Here is a 22,771-nt window from a genome sequence, read left to right as displayed (position 1 = left end):
AGTGGTAGCACCTTTTTTTGAAGCTTGAAAAAAAAACTCCACCTTGTCGCAAATAAATTCACACAGACAAAACAAAAGAGACAAGGAGACAACAGACAGGCGCCAACTTCCAACTGTTTATTGCAGAAGCAAAACCACATAGATTTATAGCGTCAGGATACGCCCACTTTTTTCACTCCACGTGTCTTATCACAGCCGTAGCTTATCACCTCGCATTATCAGTTTTCCACAGAAAATCGTACTGCGCCGAAAACATATTGACAGAAGTATCACTGGCACAAAAGCTACCTTTTTCTTTATGTGAAAAGCTTCCAATAAAAGCCTCGCCTGTTTCTTGCTCCTACCCGGGGTCCTTGCCTTTTCCAGTCGTGGTTCACACTTGCACGTGTTAACATGGCTGACCAAATTGGCATATTTACCTTTAATATTTTCTACCTTTTTGCAATGTTCCCCAAGGCGTATGTCGATGCACTTCTCCGTTTTCCCTATATAGGAAATTCCAAAGGTCAGGGGAACCTCATACACCACTCCTTCCATACAGCGGATGAAGTTACGCTGATTTTTTATACTGCACCCAGGGCGCTCAGTGCCACAAATCCGGGGTATAAGATTGTTCAGCTTATTTGCGGCTGAAAAAACTAGCAGCACCCTGTGTCTGTTAGCCACCGTGTTCAGATTGTGTGGCATTGTGTGCACATAAAGCATTACTTCAGCTTTTACCGCAGGCCCCCTTTCTTCGGGATTCTTTGGACTGCTGCAGCGTTTTGTTTTTTGGAGGAGGGTTCCTGCGACGGCAGTCAACACCACCGAGGGGAAGCCAGCAGCCAAAAGGCGGGCAATCTGATTTTTTAAGCTATCGTGCATTTGGTGCGGACAGGACTTTGAAAGCGAGAACTCAATGCATAAAAAGGCGATGGCGCGCTTCACAATTTTTGAATGTGCCGTATTGAAGCACCTGTTATACCAGTGCAGTGCCGCAGAGCTTAATCCCTGAACCAATGTGCGAGGAATGGTTTGAGGACTGCGAAGGGATCTATGACTGTTGAAGAGAAATACCAAATCTGCATATATGGGCATTACCCCATTAGCTATCGCGTCATACCCTTAAGGCGAAGAGCGGGCCGTGGTACGGCGTCGACTGCCTTTTCAAGCTAGCGCGCAGATCCGAAAAGGTGCGGCGGCGGCGCGGTGGCAGCTATGTAGAGCCATGCAGAGGTAGAATTGTCAGCTGCATAGCATCGGGTTACATGACGCCGCAGCGTGCCGCGACTGCGTTCACAAAGTGAGCGGGTGGGCTTGCGCCTTTTCATACGTAAGTATTCGTAAGTGTCTCTGTCTACTTTTCTAGTTACTGCATTCTTGACAGCCCGCTAAAGGACTAAAAAAGGGGTTTCAAAAAAATACAGTGGCCACAATCAAAGAGGCAGGCATTTTAAGTTCTAACTCGTTGCTTAACTCTGCCTCTGTGGGGTTTCAACTGCACAACTCTGTGCACTGAACGCAGAATCACAGCGCTATACTTGATTGGAAGAGGGGGGGGGGGTCCAATGTGGCGTTTAGTAGTGGGATGTGATCTGTGCTGGGAAGAAAATTTCCAGGTCGGGAAAAAATTCGAAACTATAAAGTAGCCTCCATAGATTAAAAGCTTGAAACAGTAAGAAAAACATCTGTAGACCTTCACAAACGGCTTAACGCATTATGCTGCAACAGCTCTTGTAGCTTTAGTTCAGGCCATTTAGCCCTTCATTTGACGGTGGAATCTACATCATCAGCCGTAAGAGAACGCTCAGCCGAGCTTAAGCGAATCAGCGAAATGTGATCTGGCCAAAAGTCGCCTCCCATACTCTCTATTCATTCTGACACCCACTTCCAACCTCCTCGTACGTTAACACAAAGGAGATTTCCCTCTCTGGTCTTCTTACTACGTGCAAACCGTGGCCGTCAACTGCCATGGTTAGCAGGTGGCAAATAAGTTTAATTTGTTTGAATGAAAATACATTGGTTTATAAAATTTGATGACAATAAATAATGTTAAACAATTAAGTTCACTATGTAATTAAGACCTGTAGATTCACCTTAAGATTCAGTAGTAAAATGCAGTGGTATATGGCTAAACCAAAGCTGTTGCAGTTGCGTCGTAAAAGTAAAAACAACAAGGTGCGGTGTGAGTGTTTGAACATTCTTATTGACGGACGGACGATGGCCGGATCATATCGTAGATGGATAAAGCTACTCAATTACTACACGCTCACGACACACGCACTACGACCCTTGTGCCGAGAGAATATGATGATGTTGTCACAAAAGAGTACTGTTTCACTTCTCGACAGGCTGCAAACTGCTTCCAACGTCCCAATAACTTCTAGAAGTATAAAAACTAGGGCCATCTACTAGCCGCTATTGGTTTTCGGCTTGTTTAGATAAGTAAATATGCCGACATGCGCACTTTTATTAGGCGGACAAACTTGGACAACTGATGCCGCCGACGACGGTTATAAAAGCAGCCACATATGAACTCATGGTAACGAGGTTTTGTCAATAGTCCCGGCAGAGGTGAGGGCCTCGAGGTTTCTGAAAAATTATATTGTAAAATGTGCAGCGCACAGTGGCGGTGTTTATCTGAAGGCGGGGATCACGAGTGGCGATAAGGAGGCAAGGCTATGAATATGTGGGAAGAAAACGCCAAGTGATGCAGACATTTATTTGCTATGTATTCATTAAAAACACCAAACAACCATAAGGCAAGGAAAGAAGGAAATACATGGAACCCTGGATTCGAACTCACGACCTTTGCAGTATAGCAACAGGGCACACTACACACCAGACTACAAGCCCGTCTGCTGTGTGGCGGAAAGAGTAGCGTTATATTTGTGCGAAGAGAGTACGTTCTATGAGAATACCACTTAACTTTTATGCAATGTATTGATGTTTAACTAAACCGCGTGGTAAAATGACGCAAAAACCTTTATACGGTAGGCGTCCAGCGAAGCAGTTTCGCGTGGCACACGTTACGCTGTTATGAACGCCTTCCAGCTTGTGCCATTGAGATATTGGGAACATTTAGCGGCGGATAGAGTAGGGCGAGATAGTGAAGAGGAGCTGCGCACTGGAGAGTGAGGAAATGGGCTTGGTTGGCGCCGCTCTTGAATTGAGGAGACTATGGTGTAAACAGATGGTGGAACAGATTGTGCACCCGTGGGAGTGCACATATCAGTCTCTGGGTTTTATGAATATTATAGAATTAAATGGAAGCCGTGGACAAGTTTTCATAGGGGCGTGTACGGGGGCCAGTGTATGCTGCATGAAGCAACCTGTAAGGTTTTGACACAGTAGTTACGTGACGACCGAATATAAGGAGTGGTGTGAGGTATCGTAGACACGGCAAGAATCTGTACGTTGCCCTCTTCGCGCCAAGTTGCCACTAAGTTTAACGATTTACACACAGTTAGCTGAAGTATTGCCTAGCATTTTATCATATTTTTCTCCAAAACAAGTTGCGCTATTTCTAAAGAGTCATTAAGAAAAACTTCATCTCAGGATTCGCACGGTCCCTTTGTGCGCGCTATCATATAGTTGGACAAAAAAAAAGCGAGTTATTTTTGAGAACACTCAGTTCGAAAACTTTCCCCAGTTGAATTCAGGCTTGACGTCTACACCAAGAACCACTGGAAGCCGTTATTTTGAACTGACTGGCATAATAGAGTAGTCATTTGGATATGTGCCGACAATCTGCTGCCGACGACCGCAATGTACTTTGGAAATTTTCCATTTATGTTGAAACACGTATATTGCTCTTGCTCTTTTCCAGCTATAAAAGCTCCGCTTTTGGTAATAGTGGCAGCTTCATCGTTTGAATGTCATCGTTTATAGATACATAACACACTAAATGTTTTCTTAGTGTCCCTTTAAAACATAAGAAATATGTTTGCAGTGAAACGTTTAGCTGATTAAACGAGTCGTACTTTTGTGTCATTGAGATTGAGTACTTCGAAATAGCCTATCAATGTTTGCTGGCTTTTTTCATAGTATTTATTCTTAATATTGAAGCTAGCAACTCTGCATTAGAGCGTGCATAAGAAATAATGTATGGTCCAAAACGCACGGGCGAACGAAATCAGGGGTGGTTTCAATCATATTAATGTAACTTTATGCGCAGAAAAATATATTCCTGAATCGAGCGAATTGAACATCACGATAAATTATACTGCGAGCCTCTCGACGTTCAATTCAATATTGTTTGAAGAAAAATATTTAGCTCGTTAAGGGGGAAAGGACATTACTATGAGAAGTATAAAAAGCATGTAAGATATACGGGACTCTCAGAGCTTATGCGAGCTCAGTATGCTCAAGTATCTTTATACAATAGTTCATCAATGCACATTCCTGGACAAGCTGAATGCAAAGATCTACATGCTTTAGGATCATTACTAGTGTGTGTGCAACTCAACAACTTTGCCCCTCGCGTTTAAATTCATTGTTATTTAGACTGAATAAATGACTGTTGATGTCTGGTCTAAAACTACGTTCGTGTCGTCATAAGGACAATTCATACTCGTATTTACATTCACACTTATTTCCCAGCCGCACTCTTTTTGGTCTCCTCGCTTCCTATAAATTTCATTTCTTTGGCACGTTACCAGTTAGCGTGCTTTTTCCATACAATGATTGCTTTTACGCAAAGGTACATTCACCCCCGCCATTTATTGAAATAATCTCTCACTATGCACCGTCCTCTACTATAGATAGGCACATATTTTTCCAGCGCTTTACACATACCAACAAGCTTTATTAGAAATCTTCACCTTCGCTCGAAGGATCACCGAACTACTAATCGAAATGGGGTGGGGGGGGGGCATAGCCTTGAGGTGCTACTGAAGCTTGTGATGGCTTCAATTTTTGCTTTGGAGGATAATGCCGTGCGCAGCAACTAGTATAAGAATACCGCACTGTGTGATTTTAACTCAGTGCAGAAGCCCGACCAGATAAATAAGCGCAAAACCGTAATTGCAAAAAATTACTCGACTTTCGTTTAGATGTAACTGCACTGGTGGATGTCTGTGTGTGCTTGTGCTCACCGATCAGTAACCGCCGCGGCTTATTTTCTACACCAACTGGCTTCTCCCTGTCCTTATACTGGAGCAGTTTTTGTCTTCGGCGTGGGTTTCAGGTAGCTTGGAGTGATCACAACTGAAAGTCCGTCATTTTGGAAATCGGTTATTCGGCTTTGTGGCGAAGTTAGATTTCCTTACACAGGAAGGCAAATTTATTGATAAAAATTAAATGTCTTCAAGGTGGAAATTTTTTTAGCGCAACACATATGGGGGCAAGACAGGAGCTACCTCGCAAATGACCAATGTGGAACTTGTTTTAAACATCTTTAGACAGCACAGAAAAGGCCTAGTTGTCGCCATGAGCTCAATCCCTATCGACACCAGTCTACAGTTTTAGACGTCAAGCTGACAACTGAAAAGAAACATGCCTGCTAGATGTATAACCCACGGCAAGAGAAAGGAACTACTACAGTACATTTTACTACTGCTCACCCGAAAACATAGATCAACAGCAAATATATGCCTTGATTCGGTACTAAACAATTCCTGCATTCATATGACTGAACGCAGTTTCTGCGAGCTGATTAACAGGCTAGGAAATGCAGGCGATCCGCAACATGTTGTGCCATTCGCTGAGACACTGCTGCACAAAGTGAAAGGTAGGAAGAAAACACCAGAAACGAAAAATGAAGTGACACCGGCAGTAATATCTTATGTTGATCGAATGTCCCATAATTTGAAAAAAAGTGGCGAACAAGCATGAAGTACCGTTGTTTTCTTAGCCCCCCCCCCCCCCCCCCCCCTCTGAAATTTGCAAAGTTGCGCCCCCGCAGAATGGGTGCAAAACAGAAAAATGTTGGACCGGGAAGCGCAATGACCAGCCCGTATGTTAAGTGTGCTAGTGGTGTTGTGTATGAACTGCCTCTTTCATGCGGCAAGGTATACATTGGACAAACGAGCAAATGTGTTAGCACGACAGCACGGGCTGTCAGTGCTGAACGATTCAAACCTGCATATGCCAGAACATTGCTAAAATTGTAAATCCAATCCAAAGCTTACCAACATGAAGATTATTGGCAGAAGTCGTGAAACTATGGTACGCGAGCTACTGGATGCATTTTTTATGGAAAAAAAGACTGATATGTGCATTAGTGACACTTCAGTCTGCTTAAAACGAAAATATCCCTTGGCGACACGTGTGTAAGATTATGATGAATTTGACATGGCGATTAACTTCATGAGCGTATATATGTGCGCGCGTTCCTTCTGAATAAACAGTTGTGAGTTAGCGCCTGTCTAGTCCGTGTGTTGCGCAAAAGAAATTCCGCCTTGAAAACATGAACCAAATAGAAAGACTGCTGAAAATAAATGTGTGTTCGTGCGTGTCTTCGTGCGTGCGCATATAAACTACATTAGTTGTATATTGCGGGAAACGGAGTTGGTACGCGCTATCAAGCACCAACTCTGTTTCACACAGTGTAGAATTAGTGTGCATTCGCCTTATCGTCAATAGAGTATACATCGGGCAAGAAGGACGTTGTTTTGATGAAAGAGCTAGAGAGCACTACAATTTGATGAAAGAATGGAAGAGGGGGCATCCTGCAGTGCATTGTCGGGACTAAAAATGCAAACCCATATTTTGAAAAAGCGAATTTCTTGGGCGTGGGAAAACCAACTCGAAAGAGAAATAGTAGAGGCATATCATATCCGATTAGCAGGCAGTCATTATATCAGCGCACCATCTTTAGTCCTGCATTATAATGAAATACCATTTTTGAAAGACTAACTGACTTCAACAAGATGACCTGCAGGACTATACTTAAGCCTATTTTTTCAACAAAATATCAGTTTGAATTGCAGCGCTCGTCCCGTCGTGATAGTTTACTCTTTTTGTCCCGGTCTTATTCTCGCTGCGACAAATTCTCATATTATGTATCAACACCGACTGGTCCAGATTTCAGCCCTTCCAAAACAGATTTGATGGAAAAAGCACCATTACAGTGGACTTGCAAACATAAATTATTAATGTATTCTTTTTAGATTTGAATTAGTGGAGTCAATTCAGTGAAGCGGGATTATAATTCTCTTAGAAGCTGAGAACGCATGCTTGTGCAGCGTTAGAGTGCAGCGTGGATTGTCGGAATGAGCTTTTGCGATGTGAGCAGAAAAACTGACAGGGCGGCTACCACTGGCGAACGCGAGGTTCTGCAAGAGCTCTTAAGGTATTAGGACTTTACGGTATGTTGCGGTAGAGAAAATTAGAGCGACCTCACGCTTGTATTTCCACTTGTAGTTTTCAACACATTGGCATTTTCCGTGCAGGTCTCCTATCCAGTACGCCGCTGTAGAAGCGCAGCGTCAACGATGGTCGTCTTCTCGGACAGCGCGTTTGGCAGCAGCTGCCGCAAATGGGCCGTGCTACATACCTCCGTTCTCGCCACACCATTCCTACTCCTTCCGCGGTAAATACATTCCAGATGGTTACTGTGCTACGGATGCTTTCCTGCAGTACCTGCATATAAATGATGTGAACTTGTCTCTCGTCATCAGCTGCTTGACGCTCAGCTCAGTGACGACCAGTGCACCCAGATACGCAAATGACTGGACAGCGCCAACTTTCGCGGCAGCTTAGCCCCTGCTCGCGATTTCACTTATACATGGAGACGGAAGATGGCTTGCTTTTGCAGTATATACCCGCAGCCGACACGGACAGTGGTGAGTCCCCATTCCGTGCTGCTCTACCGAAGAGCCTCTGCAAGCAATTTTTACATGACTTTTACGACACATCTCGCAGGCCATAGCGACGGCAAGAAAACTCTGCGTCGTGCCGCGTCGTGACATAGCCACATATGAGAAAGGATGTCCTGAAGCAGGTTCGAACTTGCCTTACCTGCCATACCTCCAAGCCAAGAGGAGGGGTGCCACCGGGCCTCGTGCAACTCGTGCGGAGCAGATACCCATGCGAAACTGCGGCGTGCGACGTGATAGGCCCATACCCTAGATCAGTGAAAGAAAATCGCTGCCTTCATGGACCCCTTCTCGAAATGGGTGGACTTGTACCCATTGCGCAAGCTCGACTAGAAAAAAATCTTGGATAAACTCTTAGAGATATTCATTTGCTTTGCTTTTACAGCATCGCCGACTACTTATCTAACACACAGGTTACTTGTCAGCACCTGTGAGGCTTCAGGCTTCAAGCAGAGAAATACGACGCTCTACAATCCTCAAGTTAACATCACAGAGTGTGTCAACAGGAATTATTTCGCTGGTGGCGTTCACGGACCGCAAAAAGGACTGGGACTCGTGGATTCAGGAAATGGCCTTCACCAAAAGGACGACGGTAAACCAGTCCCCTGGCTTTTTCCAGCAGTTATCGTTCTCAGTCGGGAGCTCTGGTTTTCCTACCGAGCGTACTTTCTCCCATGGCTGTGAATTACCAGCTCAATATTATTCCAGGTATATCCAGGATGTTGATAGTCGCCCGACTGGAATCCTCAAGGAAGTCAGAGAGAACTTAGACCTCGCCAGCATCGAACACTGGAACCAATACAAGGAAGGCGCTGTAACAAAGCACGTGTCTCGGCTTTCGTGCGACTTATTAATGCGCACGGTGGTCGAGAAACCAGACCGGTCAACGTGGCCGACTTTAGAGCGTGCCATGGTCGTTCACCAGCTATGTGGACGCACGTACCTCACCAGGCGGACGACACGCTCGGAGTGGAACGATAGCGGCGACCGCCACGACCACCCTCACCTTTACCTGGCTGGGGCTTCCGAGAGTCTGCGGACGTCTGCAGCTGCGCACCTCCGCAAGCGCAGCAGACCATTGTTTTTGTGTCCTTGCAGTCACCAATTTCATTGCTTTTTCTGATGCTTCGGAAGGTGTCCCTTCTTGTGAGGGGGGAGGGGAGGCGTTTTACAGCCCCTTTTTACTGTAACACAAGCGCTACAAACACGGACATAAAGGAGGTTCACAGCGTTCATTCGCACCTGAAAGGTTCTATTAAGAAGCTTCAACATGTACACACACCCCACCCACCCAAGCACTCGCGTCCAAACCTATTAGCGGAAAAGTGTTAGCTTGCAATCCTCATCCGTGTATCTAAAAACCCCTCTTCCGGAGAGGCTAATCGAAGTCCGGTATTTTGATTTGAAAATCGCTTCCACTATCTCCCGCGTGAGACTATCTGGTCACTGAACAGAACGCTCCTTCTCGAAAGTAACAAAGGCCAATCCTTTTTTTCTTTTTGTTGCTGCAGTTTCGACAATGCGCCACCAAATTGTGAATGTCCTTGATATGCATGCAGAAGGAGTGCATGCTAAATGACCAGGAATGTTTTTTTCTCGCCTTTACGGCAGTCAACAGTGGCGCCACACATGTGCAGAAAGTCTGCCTATAAATGACATCATGCGTTGAGTGAGGCAGCACTGCAAATTTCGCCGAGAACACCGGTCCACCCAGACACACTCTGGCACTACGTATTCCACAGGACACAACAAGGTGCCATTCACTTCATAAAAAGTCATGCTTCGGTCCCACATAAAGATCACTTTGCGGCCTTAATATGTTCTTAAAAGATAAACTCATCAGAGAAATAATTGCACCTCTGTCCACCAGCGCCATAGTGGAAACGCCTTATACAAACATATGAATCTTGTTTTTGAGCATAACAACAGAAGGAGGGATATCTAGGAGCAGTGAATGGCGTCCAGCGACGTCACTTCCATCGTCCTCTGGGTCGATTTTTCCACTTATGGCGATGCGGAGAGGCACCGCGGTGACAGCGAAGGGCACGCACGTGAGAGGGGCGGTGGGGTAGGACTTCGGTTTTAGGCAGGGGGTGAGTCGGGTGCTGTCGGACTGTTAATTGATGTATTTGGATTGAACCGCCCGGAAACATAAGCCAAATGATCCCACATAAATGGTCCACAATATGAAAATGATCGCGTTTTATTTCATGACGTGGGACTAGGTCGGAGCGCCTATATAAATGCATGACCTTACGCATAGCAGTTAATAAGGACGCTATAGTAATTCACGTTGTAAGCTAAGGCTGTGTTCATGATTCATTATTTTAGCATAAATTACACAGTCCCCTGCAAAAAGCAAGGTGTTGATGTTAATGCAGTAAGGAAAATCATTAATGAAGTTAAGAAAGAGAAGAGATGAAAGAGATTCTGTGAATGGAGCAAACAAGTACTCTTCTGGTTCAGTACTTTTCATTGTTCTGCTTTGCCCGACCGCGGAGAAACAATTTTTTTTTCACGAAGCCTTATTCCGCAAACATTAGTGCATGACCGAACATAGAAACCGGCTCGGAAAATAAATGAACTGGGTGAGCCCATTGGTCATAACCACCTCGTAAAAAGCGGCCAGAAGCAGTGACCTAATACTATGCACAGGACATCGGTCATGCCATACAACGCCTCACTCGTTGAAATCACCATTTAGAACGACAGTTTGAGATGACAGAGCTGACAGCGATTTGATTTTCTGATCAAAGGCCGTTCTAATGTAAAGAAAAATTACAACTGTGTACAGCTTTTTCTTTTTTTGAAATCGATACCGTCCTTTATGCCAATTAGTGCTATTCTCTCATCTTATTCTCCTGAAAACTACCGCCAGTGTTCATTTGGCCACATTCTAGTAGCGACTTACCGTTAACCGTGATCGTCCCGACAGTGAAAAAAATATTGCCGCCATGAAGAAGGCCGCCACCCTCATTAGTTAAGCCCGATGGCCTCGCTGTAGACAGTTCATCCTTTATGGTGATACATAGGAACTTCTCATGTTCCAGTAATAGTGCTTCCGAAGTTAAAATCCGCATTCGCTGCGTCGAGCTCAGTGCACGGGGCTGCCTACTACAAAATCATAATTATCTTTTTTAACCCTCCACCCAGGTAATCTGCGATTTATGTTAACAATTCTGCTCCCATTATATGCTTAATTTTTTAAAGATGGAGCTACAGACGACAATAGGTAGCTGCTGTACTCGTTAAACTTGCAGACATGCCCGGTGTAGTTTATTTTCTTTGTATGGGCTTTCTGGCCGCACATCTCCCGACGTTGAATGGGTTCGTTTACTCAACTCTACCAGCTCCAGAATCTTCGATCTGATTGCTAGTTGCATTCCAGTTGCATTCAAGGGGACAGACATGGCGTAGGATTACCAGTCGGATTCCTCCAGGGCTAATCTAATTTGGTGGTTACGTCCCGGGAATGCTCACTGGACTGCTAAATCTGACGTATCGAAGAGAGGTGAAATCGATATTTTAATTTTTCTCAAACATCGCGTGCACGGAAACTACGCCGCAGCTTGCGCCTAACATCACTGGAGTCCGTAAGCGCACAAATCGCTTCACTACATTTAACATCTTTTCCGCCCTGTATGTTCTCCCGGCGGTTATCTCGACTCACACAATTCCCCATGCCACAAATTAGGACGAGCCAAACCTGGACGTACAGCTCCTCAATCCCTGCTCCCTTCGTCGCTAGGTGGATCAAAATGCTTCTCGTCGGTCCGATGACCTCTCGAATCTTCCTGCTACGCAAATCGACTTCGTAGGCAATTCTGGGGTGCATACTGCACCACGCGCCTGTTCTTTAGGCAGGGAAATCGAGACCTGCGGTGGGCGTTTCACGGCTACTAGCGCCCCTTAGTTCCTGATTACACAGAAAGTATTCGCCTCACTGGATGTGTGCGTAGGCTTGTAGGCTTATGCCTCAGGCGCGAAAGAACGAGAAAGCTGGCTCGGATCCAGCACAGAACACAACCGCCAGCCGTGAATTCACGTGTCGCAGCCAGGCGCCGTCTTTGTTTTCTTCCGCGTGGGGACGCGCCACGGCCATGCTCTAGGCGCAGCCAAAGGAGGGCACTGAGGCCAACCGGCTAGAAATCGAAACCGAACTGACGGCTAGCGGCGCGGAGTGGAAAAGGGGAATCAGAGTCAAAACAGTGCACAGGGGGCTGCCGATATCTGGCGACACTGCGAGGCAGTCAGTCGTGGTCTGAAGGTACGCCAGCCTAAGCGGTTCAAACTGACTGTCTCTTCACAGTAGTGTCGAAGGAGGGTGTAAGTTTTTACGGTGCGGTGAATGACGCTTAATGGCTCTTCGTAAGCCGGGGTTATCGGTCCTTGGACAGCGTCGCGGCAAACGAAAACATCTGCGGAATGACGAGATACGGGTAAACGAAGATGGCGTTGCAGCGGTAAGGGCGAGCGAGGTGGAAGAGGCCGCAGGTCTTTAACATACGCTGCAGGTACTCTTGCTGCTGGGCTAGTAGCCGCGCTGATGTGAAGTCGCGGGGTAGATGCAGGCAACTACCGTACACCAGCTCTGTTGCAGAGAACTGTGTGTCCTGCACTGTGCACTGCGCTCGGACTGACCTTAAAGCCAAGGAGCACAAAGGACAAGGCGCGTTAACCCATTTGGCTCAATTGAGACGGGTAGCTAGGGCGGCCTTCAGGTGGTGGTGAAGGCGTTCCACCATGCCGTTGGCGCATGGGTGGTACGCAGTTGTACGGCTGTGCATGGCGCCAACAGTGCGGTCAAGGTAAGAAAACAGGAAGAACTAAAATTGGCACCCACTATCTGTTCTCACTGTTCCAGGATAACCAAAGCGAGATACCCACGCAGAAATGTAGGCACGGGAAAGTCTCAGCAGGGATGTTACTAATTAGAACAGCCTTCAGACGACTCGGCTTCTGATGACTCGGATTCTGATGAGCAGAAAATAGGACAAGACGCCCCAGCGATTGACTTAAGGAAGTCAGTGAGCGGCCGGAGCACCTGTGTGCAGTGGGGTACAAAGAGCCGGGATGAATTCACCAGCCCCCGGAATTGGTGTAACTGGCCCAGTGTAGAAAGCCTGGATGGTCTTGACGTGGGACGGGAGAAGACGGATACCATACGATAAGTGATGGCAAAAAACCTCTAGCTCCGATGCGCCTAAGACACATTTGGTGGCGTTAATGTCTAGGTCATACTGATGTAGGCATTGGAAGATTTCAACTAGATGGCGCTTGTAATCTTCAGGTGTAGGGCTGGCAGTGAAGGCATCATCGATGTACGTGAACACAGTAGGGTGGCCGCACGTAACCTCAGGGATGAAGCGCTGGAAGGTTTAAGACAAGTTGCGGAGCCCAAAAGCATTCGCAAGTACTCCAACAAACCAAAGGGCATCGTGATGTCAGTCTCGTATGTCTGCTGAATCTACGAGTATCTGGCGGTACGCCTTAACCAGGTCCATTTCGCTAAATATGGTGCAGCCGTCTAAGCGCGATGTAAATTTGGATGTGAAGCAGAGGATAGCTGTCGTGGACTGCCTTTGCTCTGAACGCTCGACTGTTCCCGCATGGACACCACTCAACGGGATCCCGCTTAGGCACTAGATGAAGCGGGGAAGATCACAACCTGGACGACGGGAGTAAATGCCTAGCTGCTGTTGAACTACCGTTCTGAGAAGGCCCGACGGCCCCTACCGTCTTGCCGGTACTGATTTACAAGGAACAAACGTGCAGGCTAACGAAAAGGTAGTAGTAGTAAGTGCTTAATCAAAAAAATGTAATAAAAAGGAAGTTAAAAGATTTTTGCTCACCCCGGAATCTGCCATCACTGTATCGGCGGAACCTGAGCTGGGGCATACGAAATAAAGGATAGAAGGCAGTATGAAGAATTGAAACGAAAGAGGTGAGGGGATAGCAAGAAATGGCATAGGGAGTAGTCATATTTACACTATTTACAGAGTCTAAATAAAGTTGTCCAGGTCGTGCGCGCGTACAGTCAAAGAGAAAAAAAAAACACGCGCACAACACTTTGCACACAACAGCTGGGATGTGGCGCCCAGCTGTTAAGCGTCCGAGGTAGTGCACTGGAAGCGTTCCGTCACAGCGCATCACTACTTGGCGCAGAACAGACGGGACGTCAAGTCCGTCTGTTCGAGAAATGCACAGAGGCTCACCATTGTTCGCTCACGGGTGCGCGCACTGCCCTGCGGCCACAGTAGTGTCTTGAGCGAGTAAAACTAACGAAAAGGATTCAGCTTGAATTGAGGACAACGCAGTGAGCCATGGAAAGAAAAAATTGATAGATGTAACGTTAAGAGACGTGAAGAGGGCAGAGTAGGCAAAGAACAAACGCGGGTTATTGATATCCTAGTCTAAATAAAGAAGAAGAAATGGGTTGGGCAGGGCTTCTAATGCGACAGCAAGATAACCGCTGGTACTTAAGGGAAGCGACGTGGATTCCAAGAGAAGGCCAGCGTAGCAGGGGACGGCAGAAGGTTACGTGGGCGTATGAGATTAGGTAGTTTGCAGGCATAGCGTGGGCGCAGCTGGCAAAAGACCAGGTTAATTGGGGAGACATGGGAGAGGCCTTTGCCCTGCAGTGGGTGTAGTCAGGCGGATGATGGTGATGATGATGGGAGAGGCCTTTGCCCTACAGTGGGCGTAGTCAGGCTGATAATGGTGATGACGAGCCCTAAACAGGCAGAGTGGCCGAGCAGCTGGTGGTGGGCCACGGGACACGATATGGTTTGTCATCGTATGCTTAGACTTCTGAGTAAGGTTGCATGGCTTAGAGAAATAAGTTACGGATCATGGCCACCTTCGTCCGCGAACTAAAGGATAGGAAGTGGACGTGGAAGGGCTACAATGGTGAGACTGAAAACGAAATAGACTTCGTACTGTGGGCTCACGCTCGCATTCTGCAGGATATGGAGGTAATCGAAAATGTGCGTTGTGGCGTCCACAGGATGGTGGAGTCTCGAATCAGCCTTGAATTTAAGAAAGAACGGAGGATTCCATTTTATTCCGTTCCAGAAACTTTTATTTCCATCAGAAATGGAGACCTCCTACTCCCTACCCCTGGCGCTCAGGCCTAGGGGCAGGAGCCGGGGCCTCCGCGACTAGATGCAGGCAAAGAGTTGCTGGCTCTTCGCGGCCTCTACCGCCAGATGGATGGCTTTCCTCTGCATGGCGGGGTCCGCGCTTGGCAGAAGGGTCTCCCAGGCTTCTCTACTATTTATTCCTTAATTGAACCCTGGGGAGTGTGTGCATTGCCAGATTATGTGGTCGAGGGTCCCCCTCTCACGGCATTCCTTACACTTATCGTCTATGTCTTTGTCTTTGAGGACGTGTGATGCCCATACCGGATTTATGTAGTTTCCTGCCTGTAATCTGCGCCAAGTTGTTGCCTCTCTGTTTCTGAGCTTTTTGTCCGGTGGAGGGACAGCTCTTCGCTGTAATCTGTAGTTTTCTATTATCTCCGTGTATGTCTGTAGTCTCTCGTCAAGCTCCTTGCAATCGGGTGGCTCTGCTCTTGCCCGGAGGTAGCGATCTCGGGCTAAGAGGTGCGCCGCCTCGTTTCCTGGAACTGACGTGTGAGCTGGTGCCCATATGAGGCTAATTTTTCCTATCAATTTTCCTTCCAACTAGTATTCGCCCCGCTTCTGGTGCTACTCTGCCCCTTCCGTGATTGTAGATGGCTGTTTTGCTGTCGCTTATTATGTAACTTGCCTTGGTGCCTACGCAAGCAAGCGCTATTGCTACTTCTTCCGCTACCTCTGGATTGCGGCTGCGTATTGTTGCTGCCGAGATTGCTTTACCTTGGCCATCTACTACCGAGGCTACTGCTGCTCCCAGTTTGCCGCTCGCCGCATCTGTGTGTGCCACTGTCTCGCTGTTTACTTCGCTGAAGCGTTCGACTAGTGCTTCAGCTCTTTTTTCCCTCCTTTCCTTATTGAAGGTGGGATGCATGTTCTTGGGAAGCGGGTCAATCCTCCGCTGTTCCCTGATTTTTCTTGGAATATCCTGTTTCTTTTGCATGCCTCTGTCCGTCTGCAGTCCCACCATGCTTAGAATAGCCCTGCCTGTGTATGTTTGGCTGAGTCTTTCCTGCTGGGCGGTCCTTACTGCTTCGGCTGTTTCTTTCCATGTATTATGGATTCCCATTGCTAGGAGTCTTTCGGTTGAGGTGCTTATGGGTATTCCGAGTGCTCGTTTGTGGCATCTCCTAATTATTGAGTCCAATTTATCTATTTCTGAGGCCCGGATGTTTTGATATGGTGTATCGTAGCTGAGTCGGCTGATGACCTACTCTTGTACCAGCTTAACTAGGCTCCTTTCCTTTAGCCCTCTTCCCTTGAGGGCTATTCTTCTGAATATTCCAGTCATCTGTGCTGCGTTGCCCTCCAATTTCTTTACGGTTTTGTCGTTGTATCTGTTACTTTGAATGAAAAGACCTAATATTCTTATTTTGTCAATTTTGGGTACTGGTGTGTTTCCAACTATGATTTTGAGATCGCTGTCTTTTTTCAGCCTTAATGATTTTGGGTTGTACATTAAGAGTTCTGATTTTTCTGGTGAGCAGGCAAGGCCCCTAGCTGCTACGCACCCTACCACTGTATCTGCAGCCGTTTGCAGCTTGTTCGCTATTTCTGCGTCGCTACCTTTGTTTATCCAGGCGTTTATGTCGTCAGCATACATGCTGAAATTTAGGTTTTTTATTCTCTCAAGTTTAGCTGGGAGACCCCTCATTGCCAGATTGAAGAGGAGTGGGGAGAGTACCGATCCTTGTGGGGTACCCCTGTTTCCCAGCTCTATTTCTTCCGATTCCATATCTTGGTATCTTATCTTTGCCTTCCTGTCTGTCAGGAAGTTCTTTATATATTTGCACGTTCTGCTTCCTACGCCTATTTTCTGAAGTTCTGTCAGGATTGCCTCGTGTTTGACATTGTCAAAAGCGTTCTTGGGGTCTAGACCTAGGATTGCTTTTATATCTCTCGATCGCGAGTCTATGATGTCATGCTGGAGTCTCAACATCACATCCTGGGTGTGTAGGCCGGGCCGGAATCCGACCATCTCATTCGGCCATAGTTCATTATCTTCCATGAATTGGGTTAGCCTCGTTTGGATTACATGTTCCATTAGTTTCCCTACACACGATATGAGGGAAATCGGCCTGAGGTTCTCAAGCTTAGGGGGCTTGCCCGGTTTGGGGATTAGTATGATGCTAGCTTCTTTCCATTGTTTCGGAAGTTCACCCTTCTCCCATACCTGCTGTACGTATTTTGTTATAGCTGTGATCGACTCATCGTCTAGATTTCGCAACATTTTGTTTGTTGTTCCACCTGGTCCTGGGGCCGATTTCGTTTTAAGCCTCATTATTTCCGCTCTCACTTCAGCCTCCGTTATGGGTGCGTGTAGCTTCTCATTTGGGGGTCCCCCATATTCTGGTAGGCTGGTGCGAGTCACGTTTCCAAATTATGTTTGCTTGATGTCTTCCATGAAGCTCTCGTCTGTTCCGTCGTATTTATGTGACGTCTTGGCTAGTCTTATGTTTGTTTGCGACCTGGGTTGGGTTGGGTCTAGTAAGTGCCTTAGAATGTTCCATGTTTTTGCTAGAGTCATGCCTTTTTCCATGTCGTCGCATTTGCTGCACCAATTTTGTTCGCATAGTTGTAGTGCGTATTTTTCGATTTCTCAATTTAATCTGGCTATTCTTCTTTTTAGATTCCGGTTCCATTTCTGTCGTTTGAGCCGGTTTTCTAGACTACCTTTTGCCTCCCACATGTGCAGTAGTTTGTTGTCTTCTATGAGTGGGGCGTCTTGGCCTTCTAGAGTTACCGTTGCTTCGGCGGCATGTCTTTTCTTTTGAGTGTGTCTGTCCACTCTCCTATGTCCGTGATGGTTGCGGCTCAGGATTCCTCTCTCCGCTTTCTAAATTTGTCCCATTCTGTGACTTTTGGCTGTTTTAACCGTTTTTCTTTGACTCCGTTCATTAGCGTAGTGGCAATTTTATTGTGGTCGCTGCCTAGGTCTTGTCCTGTATTTTCCCACGTTACTGTTCTGATGTTTTTGGAGAGTGTTAGATTGGGTGTGGTGTCCGCGGTAACACTGTTTCCTTTTCTAGTTGGGTTTCCTGGGTCGGTGTGTAGTGAGAGGTTCAGTTCTTGTGTATCCTCCCAGAGCTGCCTTCCCTTGCCGTCTTTCCTGTTCTATCCCCACTCCTCATGCAGCGCATTAAAGTCTCCTACGATGAAGAAAGGGTTCTTTCCCGCTGCTTTTAGAGATTTTCGGAAGATGGCCCTGAACTCTATCTTTTTCTGTTTAGGGCTTGAGTAGATGTTTAGTAGAAAGAGACTGGGCTCCTCTTTCCTACCCGTAAGCATCTCCGCTAAGACTTCTTTTATGTCCCTGGATTGAATATCGTGTTCAATTGTTGCTATGTTTCTTTTCACTAGGGTGGTTACCCGCGATTTTTTCCCTTTATCACTGCGAAACGCCTGATATCCTGGGAGGGATGCTAATTTCCCGGTCTCTTGCAGCGCTATTGCTAGCGGCTTCTCTACTAATGTGTCTATGTAGTTTTGCAGTAACGCTCGCTTGCGTTGGAATCCTCGGCAGTTCCACTGCCAAATGATAGACTTATTTTGTGCGTTTCTGCCCATATTGAATTTGAGTAACAGTGTCCTCTAAGTTTTTCTGTCGCTCTCCAAGGGCAATCAGCTCGGTTCCTTGTGTTTGTAGTTCGGTTCTCTGCGCCTGCAGTTCTGCGGTTATGCTTTCAAATCTTTGATTTATATTCTCTTGTATCTGGCTGAGTGCAGCCATGACCTGCGCCATGAAGTCTCTTTGTTCTGTCTGCATCGCTTTTATCGCGTTCCTATTTGCTTCACATTCATTCTTTAGTTCTACCCATATGTCTGTTTCATTATCTCCTTTTCGTTTAAGTGGGGGTCTTCTGACTGTTTCTGCCTCCTATATTTTCTCTCCTACCATTTCCTGTCACTTGAGTGTTGAGGGGGGTGGGGTAGTTTGTTGGGCTACCTGTATGGGTTGTGCGGGTTGTGTGCGGGGAGGAGGGGATGTTGCCTTTTCTCTTTTTTTGTGCTTTCATGAGGTTATTTATGAACCATTGAAGCTCATCTACTTTTTTTCTTTAACTGTTCTATTTCTCTGTCCTTATCACCTTTAGCCTGGGAGGGCCTTTCTACAAAGCTTACTTGTTTGGGTTCTCTGCTTGGATCCCTGCTACTGCTCCTTCTCTTGCCTCAGGGGTCCTTTGGGTCCCTTGATCTCGTTCTCCTACGTACACTGGTCTCCTGGATCCCGGGGGGCGGCGGGTTTCTTTTGCTGTTTCCTCCCAGCTTGGGGAAGTCCTCCTTGCGGAGTTTCTTGTGTCCGTCCGCCGGGGGTTTCTGTTGCTGGGTCGCCAGCTGTTCTTGTTTGTCCTTTTTCCTCTCCCAGATTCTTTTCTTGATTTCGTACGGTGTTCGGTATAGCTCTTTGCACTTTTTGTCGCCGAGTGGGTGCTCTTTTCCGCAGACCTGGCACTTGGCTTCGCATTGGTGATCTTCCTGCGGGTTTTCTTCTCCGCATCCTCGGCCACTTTTTGTTATCTGGGTTCGGGCACACGTCCGATCTGTGCCCCATTCGGCCACACGCATAGCATACCTCGTACTTTTTATTGTACAGGACGCAGCTCGTCGGCGTGGGTGAAAGGTACACTTGCTTTGGAACCGTGCTCTCTTCGAAGAGGATAAGCACGGCCTTCGTCGTCTTTCCCAGTCTTTTCACTCCTAGGATTGGGGGGTTCTTCGCGCTGAAGTACTCCAGTCTGTCTTTGATTTCGTCTTCAGTCCAGAATAGAGGGGCGTCGTATATAACGCCTTTTCCGCTGTTCTCCGGCGCTGCCACGTATGCGTTGACGCTCACCTTTTTCGTGCCTATCGTCAGCTCTCTGGTCGCTGCGTATTTATTCCTCTTTATTTTGTCCTTCGTAGCGGTGAGGATCGATTGCTGCTTTGTGTTGAACGTGATGAGGTCGTTCACGCCTTTGTCGCTTGCCCCAGCCGCTGCGCTGATTGCGTCAGCCTGGAAGGCTCCTCCGAATTTGAGTAATTTTTCCAGTCCCCCATGAGGACTCATAATTATCTTCTCGTAGTCGGGCGGAATTCTCGTATATTGCCTTTCCACCGACTTATCTGCATTTCTTCTTCCTTCGCGTCGCTCCACTGCACGCTCTCGTGCATCTCGGTTCCCGGCCACGTGGCCGCTATCTTCTATCTCCGCCGGGGCTATTTTCCCGCTTTTCTTCGCTTTGAACCATTGACCCGGTACCATCAGCTCTTCCGGATCTATATCAGTGCCTTTTACGACTTCCATTTCTCTTAGAGTCGCCTGCTGGAGGCCCTTAGGCCTCGGTTCTTTCCTTCGCCGACCTAAGCCTCGTTAGGCTTAACCCCGCTTGCTACACGTGGGGTTCCGCAAACCTCCAAAATCAAGATAACTCGGTACCACCTTGTGAATATCGGTGCGTCCGATGATGGAGCTTCCTTGGTCGGTGATTGCAGACAGTTTCTACGCATCCAGAGTCCTGGGTGCTGCGTCGCCCCCGTTGTCGTCGGAGCTCGTCGGACGCACGTCCGACCACCTCGACAGCCGGCGGAGGAATCCGAAAGAACGGAGGATACCAATGAAACGGAAGCTCACTATCGAGTTAGCTGCAATAATAATACTACTAATAATAATAATTGGTTTTTTGGGGAAAGGAATTGGCGCAGTATATGTCTTATATATCGTTGGACACCTGAACCCCGCCATAAGGAAATGGTAAAGGAGGGAGTGAAAGAAGAAAGGAAGAGAGGTGCCGTAGTGGAGGGCTCCGGAATAATTTCGACCACCTGGGGATCTTTAACGTGCACTTTTATGGGGGGAAAACGCTAAGGCGCCCGTGTGCTGTGCGATGTCAGTGCACGTTAAAGATCCCCAGGTGGTCGAAATTATTCCGGAACCCTCCACTACGGCACCTTTCTTCTTTCACTCCCTCCTTTACCATTCCCTCATAGCGCAAGAGGCAAAATACAGGAATTCAGGATATCGCTTTAGAACAGACATTTGGCTATAACTGAGGACGAACGACGAGCCTAATGTTTGAGCTATGAACGATAATTACACAGAAATAATTAGGGAGTGAGCTGCCGAGGTAGGCGGTAGGGTATTTTGATAGGATAACGCCTAGCTTTCGAAGAAGACGAAAGATCTCATTATAAATCGCCAAAGCTTGAAAGCATCAAACCCCGCACACTGAATCGAACTGGCAGAGCTATTAATGTTAATCTTTAAACGCAAGGTAACTGACTTAAGGGAGTTTTAAACGGATAGAATCGAGAGTACTCCAAAAAAAGAACGGAGATAGCCTATAAGCGGTTAAGCGGAAACTGGGCAGCGACAAACATCCTATGTATGTGTTAAAAGACAAACAGGGCGATGTTATTAGCATTTTGCCCAATATAGTTAAAGTAGCCGAAGTGTTAATCACAAATCTTTGCTGTAGTCGATGTAATCAGGAACTGAATTATATAGGCAGTATTCCACAGCAATGACATATCCCGCCAGGAAGAAAACAGGAAATAATGAAAGCCTTCGAAACAATGCAAAGAGTGATAGCGGCTGTTGAGGATCAGATAAGAGCAGGCCTCTTGAAGGACAGAAGGGAGATTGTGCTAGAAAAACTAGCCGGCCTGTATACACAATGCCTTATGGCCTCAAGCGTACGAGAAGCTTCGAAGAACGCTAACATCGTCTTAATCAATAAGAAAGATGACGTCAAGGACCAGCAAAATTGCAGACCAGTCAGCTTACTGTCCGTTTTCTATATGGTATTTGCTAAGGCAATCGCAAATAGAGTATGGACAGCCTTATTTTATTGTTTTTTTTTCAAATTCTTTGCTGCTTAGATGTGCCGTGTTATGATGTATTAGTTAAGTGCTCCAAATTTACTCGAGCTCGTGCTTCGTTCCTTATGTGTGTTGATTTGCCACCGTTTTTTTAATGTTTGTAAATAGCTAACGTACATACACCATCGCATGAAAGAAATACTCCACCACGACTGTTCGACTCTTGGAAGTGAATGAAAACCCGTCTAGTCAATGCACCCATGTCAAAGAAACATATCTTCGCACGTACAGGTACAGAGGCGTGCATAAATGAATAAACGACCAGCATGCATTTTACAGATATCCCAATTATGGGAGTAGCGAAGTACGTTTCCAATGAATTTCCTTCGTGCATGGCATGCAGTCGTACTGCCATCATATGCGGCACCCATTGAGACCCAAACACGCAATGTACGGCGATAGTCCAGGAGATGGCACGCATCTAATGAATTCGCAGGTGTCTTGGAAACGTATCTTTGAGTTATGTACTGAGGCGTTCATGAATTAATTTTGAGTCTGTCAATTACAGATGGATGCTCCAATTAAGCGAATAGCGAAGTTGGCCGGGACGCATTCAACGTTATAGATGCTAATAGTTGCCCGATACACCACTGCTTTCGCTCTCTAGCCAGGTTCAGCAGTAGTTAAACCACAGCTAATTTTTACATTTTATATTATTGGCCATCGCGGTGACTCGGTGGTTGCAGAGCTCGGCTGCTGACTCGAAACACGCGGGTTCAATTCCGGTCGCGGCTATGTCATTTTGATGGAGATGAAATGCTTGAGGACCGTGTTTGTACGATGTCAGTGCACATTAAAGAACGCCAGGTGGTCGAAATTACCCGAAGCCCTACATTGCGGTGTTCCTCATAGTTTGAGTCGCTTTCGGACTTTAAACCTCATCGGTCAAAGCATGCCAAACAAAAATGGAGGACGCTTAAGCTTCTTCTTTAAGAGTGAGACGCTACAGCCTGTCGCAGCGTTGCCGAGGAGTACACG

General features: G+C 46.8%; 1 protein-coding gene across 2 annotated transcripts in view; it reads right to left on the bottom strand.

The window, feature by feature from the left end:
• Positions 1-22,771, bottom strand: part of LOC144100528 (uncharacterized) — an 83,758-nt gene that overhangs the window by 14,663 nt on the left and 46,324 nt on the right. Inside the window, exon 2 of one of the 2 annotated variants that reach the window (XM_077633456.1) lies at positions 7,942-8,048. The exons of the other annotated variant lie outside the window; for it this stretch is intronic. Within the exon in view, the coding sequence (XP_077489582.1) occupies positions 7,942-8,048 (107 nt within the window). The remainder of the gene's footprint in view (positions 1-7,941; positions 8,049-22,771) is intronic. 2 annotated transcript variants of the gene reach the window in all.

The sequence above is a fragment of the Amblyomma americanum genome, chromosome 8 (genome assembly GCF_052857255.1).
Source record: "Amblyomma americanum isolate KBUSLIRL-KWMA chromosome 8, ASM5285725v1, whole genome shotgun sequence".
NCBI classification, from domain to species: domain Eukaryota; kingdom Metazoa; phylum Arthropoda; class Arachnida; order Ixodida; family Ixodidae; genus Amblyomma; species Amblyomma americanum.
The sequence above is the reverse complement of the archived record's forward strand: the minus strand, read 5'-3'. Positions and strand labels throughout refer to the sequence as shown.